At 45.1% G+C, this 7,771-nt stretch overlaps 1 protein-coding gene across 1 annotated transcript in view; it reads left to right on the forward strand.

Moving 5' to 3' along the window:
• Nucleotides 1-3,450, forward strand: part of CNDP1 (carnosine dipeptidase 1 (metallopeptidase M20 family)) — a 29,501-nt gene extending 26,051 nt beyond the window's left edge. Inside the window, exons 11-13 of the mRNA XM_010855092.1 lie at nucleotides 1,289-1,436; nucleotides 1,621-1,692; nucleotides 1,822-3,450. Of these exons, the coding sequence (XP_010853394.1) occupies nucleotides 1,289-1,436; nucleotides 1,621-1,692; nucleotides 1,822-1,846 (245 nt within the window). The 3' untranslated portion in view covers nucleotides 1,847-3,450. The remainder of the gene's footprint in view (nucleotides 1-1,288; nucleotides 1,437-1,620; nucleotides 1,693-1,821) is intronic.
• Nucleotides 3,451-7,771: the final 4,321 nt, after the last annotated feature.

Consider the following 7,771-nt stretch of genomic DNA (forward strand, 5'->3'; position numbering starts at 1 on the left):
GCAAGAGGAGAAGGGGACGACAGAGGATGAGATGGCTGGATGGCATCACTGACTCGATGGACGTGAGTCTCAGTGAACTCCGGGAGTTGGTGATGGACAGGGAGGCCTGGCGTGCTGCGATTCATGGGGTTGCAAAGAGTCGGACACGACTGAGGGACTGATCTGATCTGATCTGATCTGGAGTACCTTGAAAGTTGAGTACACAAACACTGAGATATTCAGGTAATAGTTAAGTACAGCTATTTATTTATATGTTGATTACAAATAAAAATAAAAACAAAAGAAGTCCCACTTTCCCAATAGTTAATTCATGTAGCAACAATAAAAGTGGGTACACCATCTCATGGTACTCCTGCTAAAAATACATGACTTTTTCCGATCATGAGAAAGCATCAGACAAAGTTAATCAGGAGGACATTTTATACAGCAACCGATCAGCACTGTACAAGAGGGTCCGGTTCAGAGAGGAACAAATCTGTCACAAGCCAGAGGGGACTCAAAAGTGATGACAAAATGCATTGTGGGAGTCTGGGCTCAATCCTGGAACAAAAAAAAGGGGAAACGTGGTATAATTCCCTTCCGGCCTGAGTCTAGCTATTAATAAGAATGTTACCCCAATGTTAATTTCCTATTGTTGATAAATATACAGTGGTTGTATGTTAATGTTAGGAAAAGTAAAGGATAAATGGGAACTTGGTACTAATTTTTGCAACTTCTCTGTAAGTATAAAATTAGTTCAAAATAAAAACCATTTAAAATACATTAAAATTTTTTTCAACATTATTTATTTTGGGCTGTGCTGGGTGTTTGTTGCTGCTAGGACTACCCTCTAGTTGCGGTGGGAGGGCTGTGCACCGTGGCAGCTTCTCCCGTGGTGGAGAATGAGCTCCAGGCGAGCGGGGTCTAAAGCAGAGGCTCGGTAGTTGTGGTCTCCGGGCCTAGTTGCTCTGTGGCACGTGGGATCTTCCTGTACCAGGCACTGAACGCGTGTTTCCTGCATTGGCAGGCGGATTGTCTTTACCACTGAGCTCCCGGGGAAGCCCCTAAAATATATATATAGTTTAAGTACATAACGGTAAAGAAGACAACTGTGGTTTTCTTCTTGACTCTTTTGATGATTTTAGAATGTATATTATGTGGAATCAAGAAGCTTTTTATCCCAAATATCAAATTTTTAATGATTTTTTTTTTTTTTTAAGGAAAGAAAAAGTAAGCAGTACACTCGAGGAGATTACTTGGGGTGGTCTCGCCATTGTTTTATTCAATGCCTGCCTGTCCTGCATTTCAGTGTTTGGGACAGAGCCAGATATGATCCGGGATGGGTCAACCATACCCATCGCCAAGATCCTTCAGGACACCACCCAGAAGAGTGTGATAATGCTGCCGCTGGGCACTGTGGATGACGGAGAGCACTCTCAGAATGAGAAGATCAACAGGTGAGTGGACCCCGTGGGCGCTGGTGGCTCCCTGCACAAGCCCGGGGTCTCCACACCGCTGACCCCAGACAGGCTGCATCCTCTAGTTGGAATGTGCATCATCAAGGCTTCCTGTTTAAATTATAGACCCCTTTTCCTCTGTCATTTGAGCAGGAGTAACAGTGTCTCTTATTTCTTTTGTTAGGTGGAACTACATAGAGGGATCCAAATTATTTGCTGCCTTTTTCCTAGAGATGGCAAAGCTGCATTCATCATGGTAGGAACCTTCCAGTGTCGGTCTGAATTGCTAAGAGATTCCCCTCTCACATGACCCTGGGCAAGAACAGAATCTACATATCCAGACAGTTTTGCTCTTGAAAATAATGTTTCCCCTCCCGTTTTACAGTGTCCCTGGACTTTTGGACCAGTAATAAAGTATCTCTGAGGCACAGACGTTGGACATGGTTTAATGTCGCTGCTGCACGCCTTTCTGAAGTCACAGCCACCTTGGACAAGTTGCTTTCCCACGCCCTGCTGCAGCCCTCTCTGGCTTGGGCTTGCGGTGCCCTTCAGGGTGAGGACAAGCCTCTGACTACGTTCTCTGCTTGCAGTTCCATTGGCGTAATCCCGGTTTGTGTTCCGGGCCGCTAAGTGCTCAAGAGACACAATCATTCCACCCACCGACTGTCCATCCTATGTCACCCTTGCTCTTACCATACGTCTTTCTCTTGTTGATAAATGTGTTGGTCTCCTGCATTGACTACTATGATTCTCCTGTGGGTTCCCCGTTAGAGGAGTTACTAAAACGTGTTCATGTGCTTAGCTGCTTCAGTTGTGTCCAACTCCTTGCGACCCCATGGACTGTAGCCCACCAGGCTCCTCATCCATGTGATTTTCCCAGACAAGAATACTGGTGAAAGTGAGTTACTCAGTCGTGTCTGACTCTTTTTGACCCCATGGACTGTATAGTCCACAGAATTCTCCAGGTCAGGATACTGGAGTGGGTAGCCGTTCCCTCTCCAGGGGATCTTCCCAACCCAGGGATCGAATCCAGGTCTCCCAAATTGCAGGCAGATTCTTTACCAGCTGAGCCACCAGGGAAGCCAAAAAATAAGAGAGTCTCAGGTGGGTTGTAAATAACACACCATGCTACCTTCCCCTAGAGCAGGGAGAGGTGACCTAAGAATACTGGAGTGATTGCCATTTCCTCCTCCAGGGGATCTTCCAGACCCAGGAATCAAACCCACGTATCTTATGCCTCCTACACTGGCAGGAGGTTCTTTACCATAGCGCCATCTGGGAAGCTCAACTACAGCATGGTACCACCTTAACCTCTTGTTCCCCTTTTCCTTCTTCAAAACTGCTGAGATGGAAATGATCAGTGGGATCATGCCCCCTGGGATTCCTTGGGTGAAGAAGAGTGTGTTTGAAATTCTGAGCCTCTTTACCTGATGCCAGCTTGTTGCCCCTCTTGCATCCCGGTCTTCCTTCTTGCCCCTCCAATAAAGGCCTGCCTTCTCTTCAGCATCTGTGCACATGTGAATTTGCCACCGCAGAATTCATCCTGATAGGATTTTTCTCACCCAGCTGGAACTTTACTCAATGACTACATCTAAATTGCTCAAAGCTCTTAATAGCGTCAGTTTTAGATAGAGAACTAATCAACCCTGACATCAGTAACACAGTCTAAATTTAAAGCCATCAGCCAATGCATTAATCATTAATCATTTCAGTTAACCATCTTGTTTGGCTTGATTGGATTTGATGGTGTAAACAAACAAAAAAATTGCAATTTTTCTACAGTCAAGGATATGTAAACAAGCCGATTTAATCTTTATAAATTCATTATTTAAATCACATTAATTGAGAAGGATTTAAGGGTTTATTAAAAAATGTTTCTCTTATAATTCTAAATAAAAAATAAGTATAACACATCTCACTGCTTCATGGGTTCTTGAAATGTCAGTTTTAAAACTTCTGCCCCTCATTTTGGAGACGGCAATGGCACCCCACTCCAGTACTCCTGCCTGGAAAATCCCATGGATGGAGGAGCCTGGTAGGCTGCAGTCCATGGGGTCGCTATGAGTCAGATACAACTGAGCGACTTCACTTTCACTTTTCACTTTCATGCATTGGAGAAGGAAATGGCAACCCACTCCAGTACTCTTGCCTGGAGAATCCCAGGGATGGGGGAGCCTGGTGGGCTGCCATCTATGGGGTCGCACAGCGTCGGACATGACTGAAGTGCCTTAGCAGCAGTAGCAGCCGCTCATGTAACATGGCTGGACCCAAGGGCCAGTAATTCAGCCTGTCCTGACCCGCATCACAGATGTGGGACCCAGGTGAGGCGCTGGGCGGGAGCACTCTTCCTCTGATGCTACTGCTGCTGCTGCTGCTTGAGGACATTTAAATGCTAATTGTTGGGACTTCCCTGTGGGTCCAGTGGGTAGGACGCCCACTCCCAACGCAGGGGACCTGGGTTTGACCCCTGGTCAGGGAACTAGATCTCACATGCCATGATGAAGGCCCAGCACAGCCAAATAAAGACCAATAAATTAAAAAAAATTAATGCTAGCTGTTAAGGACTGGCAGGTGTTTGATATTCTTTCCTATTAAGCTTGGTTTATGCTCACCAGTTTACACTGTGTCTTCTAACACCTTGGATTTTGTGGGACCTACCTGGTGTATTTCACAGAGTTCCCAACAACTAAATATACAAGAAGTTTATGATGCCAATTTGTGTTTTGTAAAAATATTTAAAAATTTAAAAATGTATCACAGCTACACTGGGTCTCCGCTGCTGTGCATGGGCCTGCTGTCTCTGAGGCAGCGGGAGCCGCTCTCCGGGCAGTGCGTGGGCTCCTCACAGCCGCGGCGTCTCTCGCTGTGGAGCATGGGCCCCAGGCACGCAGGCTTCAGTAACCGTGGCTCTCTGGTTTGGCTTCCTTGCGGCACGTGCAATCTCCCTGGACCAGGGATCAAACTTGTGTCCCCTGTGTTGGCAGCCAGTCTGGGATCACCAGAGAAATCCACCAGTTCGTGTTTTCAAAGGGGTGTTCATGTTAGACAACTGACAAGGGTGGTTAAGATATGTTGTAGCCACTTCTGAGCAAAGTAACATCAGTTTTACCAAAGCACTAAATTATAAGATTATTCCTTCACTGATCTACCTTCCTGCTGCACTGCTGAGCCCTGCAACCTCTGGTTAATTATTCAGCCCTTGGGGTGATGAGGGGTCTCTGCAACTCTCTTAGCTCCACCTGGGTTTTCCACCTGGCCATGAGCCATGTGACATCCTGGGTTCTGCTGTGATTTGGGAGCCAGAAAGGAAGTATTTTTCAGACTGGTTCCACTGAGAGAGCAGAGAGAAATCGACTCAGTTATTGGGCAGGAGACCAATGAAAGGAAATTAAAAAAAGCAAACATTTACATTTCTCTCCCATCTCTGTCTTCCATTTCCCACTCATCTCTGTACTTCACGGGTCCAGCGCACTGCACTGCATACAGTAGGTGTTCAGTATTGCTTGCTGACATCGTCTTCTGGTTCTGTAGCTGCATTTTTGGGTTGTCCCTGGCCTGGACTTCTATTTTCATGCTCTCTGCCTCGTGTTGTTCCTAGGTGAAACTGACTCTGGGGCAGCTAGTACTGGGGAAAGCACACGAAACAAGTCACACTGGGGTGTTACTGCTGTCAGCTCCTGTGTCTCCCGGGCTGCACTGGAGTCAGTGCATGGGGCCACACACCAGCTGCCCATGAGCCCCTCACGGCTCCCATCACCGTGTTCCATGTGGCCTCGTTCTAAGCACTTCTGAATCGGATGGTCAGCGTCTCAGAGTCAGCAGACTTCACTCGAATGATGTCTCTTGAGCAATCAGAAGGTTGGGTAATGCTGCCCTGCATTTCCTGCAGGGTTGACGGCCCACTGAGCTGAGGAAGAAGGTTGTGCTAAGCACAGAATGCTCAACAGAACATGTGCTCCATGATTCCCAAAAGTAGAGTAAGAAGGAAGCTCAGATAACGCAACTGTGCTTGGCTTCTCTCTTCTACTGACAGCTACTCTCACTTAAAAAACAAGCCCCCAAGCAAATTCCATTTTATGACAGGTCCAAGTGATTTTTAAATACTATTTTAAATATTTAGTGTTATATCTAGTGAATGCCACCTGGCCATTAATTTTCAAATTTTGTTTCAAGTTTGGATATTAACTGAAAATGTAATAGCTAGAATTAAATAATGATTTGAGGTCTTGACTCTGTTAAGATGGAATATGCCGGGGTCCAGCCCGGGTGGATCCAGGGAATTCAAAGCAGGATGGTGTCGGCAAGGATCAGGAAACAATTGCTTAATTAAATATTAATTAGAGATATAAAGAGTAATAGAATAAGGATAGCTCAGCAGGAAAACCCAGTGGAGAAGCGGCTGAATAATTCAGCCAGAAGGTGAGAGAAAGAACTACATGGGGAGACCAAGCTTCGGTGAACAAGGCCCACACTTTTTTTTTTCCAAAGTAGTATTTATATCTTAAGTTATGCATAGAGGATAATGGGGGAAGGGGTAGAGTCAGCAGTAAGCCAGGCTTTCTTCCTGCAAACTTGTCATATGCAAAAGTTTAGGTGATTTACATCATCTTCTGGCCCTGAGGCCTGTTAACATTTTAAGATCCTTTCTTCAGAAAACTTATTTTTCTCTAAAGGTGATTATTCTAAAGTCAGGCGCCACCCTAAAGCATTAGATAAAGTTGCATTCCTATAGGGCAAAGGTGTGTTGGGCTATAACAAGAAAAAGAATCAACTCAAGGGTCCAAGGTTACAAACATTAAAGCTACTACTTACATTCCTATGCACCAATTATATTAACTAATACACTGCCAGGTTCACAGTAGGTAAGGGATATGGAAACTTAGCAGCAAACATTGGCCCAAGAAGTGAAAAACCCTTCACCAATACAATTTCTAATCAATCTTTTAACTGCTCAAAGGAATCTGTATTTAGACAGTTTAGAACATCTCTTGCCTCTCACAGTTGGGAGGCTCTGAACAATCACATGTGGCCAGAAGAACCTATTCAGGCAGGCTAGAGGACTTCCAAAGGAGTTTGTAGGTTGAAACACCCTTGGCACACCCAGGAACTTTATTAACTGGAGCTGTAAGTTAACTCTTTTTCAGAGAGAGGTGGTGGGGGACAGCCCCCCGTAAAGTCAGAGGTGTAGGTGAGAGCACAAAGCAGTAAAGTAGGCAGACTCTGGTTTTGAGGGTAGGTGCTCGAGAATTTCCAGGGGGACTCCTGAGGGACTCGATCCTGCCTTTGCATATGCAGCCTCCTTCCTCATGACCTTTGCCACGGGCGGAGTTCCTCACGCTGGAATACTTGTTTCTGTGATAATGTACTCTATGGTTAAATCTAGCATAATCGTTTACCTGTTCATAATACCACTGCCATTCATGACAAGCACTGAAACCTAAGTCCTAATACTTGTGCGTATATTCCTGTTCTTCCACTGACCAACCCTGTAATATCTGCACCTTAGACGCAGGCCACTTAAGAAAGATAACCTCCCTCTTAATGGATTGAATCAGTTTTCCTCTTTACGAAGCAAGCCTGGGGAGGCAGAGGGCTGTGTTGGGTATATTCTCTTCTTTGTGGGGCTGTCCAAGGGCTCAATCAATCAGTGAAGTACAGACAGAAATACAGATTTTCTGAAGCAAAGTAATGTAGTCTTGTTCTTTCCAGCGTCATGTGGAGAACGGATGGTAGGTGTAATGACTATAATTTCTTAACAGTTATGATAAGTAAATAAATGCTTGAGCTTTTTTCAATTAGGTAAACTGAACAAGGAAAAAAATTGTCATTATGTGGAAAAGTTTTACTTAAAAACATTCTAGTGTAATTTCTTATTGAGAATGAAGAAGTCAGAGAAATTATGCCTTTGACTGTAACAGAAAATATGAAGTTTTACGTCATCTCACCATCCACACTGAACTTCACCGAAACACATTCCAGGAGGACTTACCTTTAAGATTCTGGTGTGGTTCAGTGTTGGCAGCACACGCGCACTGCTATTGTATGCCATGTGAATGTAATGGCAGAAGGCGTTAACTTAAAGGAAATAAGAACTTTAGATGACACTGTTAAAAGTAAACTAGTCATCAAGAATGCTTAATCACCAAAAATGACCAATGCTTCTTTTTGGTTGCATTTCTATTTACTTCTCTGGCTGTATCGGGTCCTAGCGGCCACAGGGGATCTTCTGAGCAGTGTCCGGATTCGCTAGCTGCGGCACGCGGGCTCTCTAGTCGTGGGTGCGCGTGTCAGCTTAGTTGCTCTGCAGCATGTGGCATCCTAGCTCACAGACCCGG

Source organism: Bison bison, unplaced genomic scaffold (genome assembly GCF_000754665.1).
Source record: "Bison bison bison isolate TAMUID 2011002044 unplaced genomic scaffold, Bison_UMD1.0 scf7180017864353, whole genome shotgun sequence".
NCBI lineage: Eukaryota > Metazoa > Chordata > Mammalia > Artiodactyla > Bovidae > Bison > Bison bison.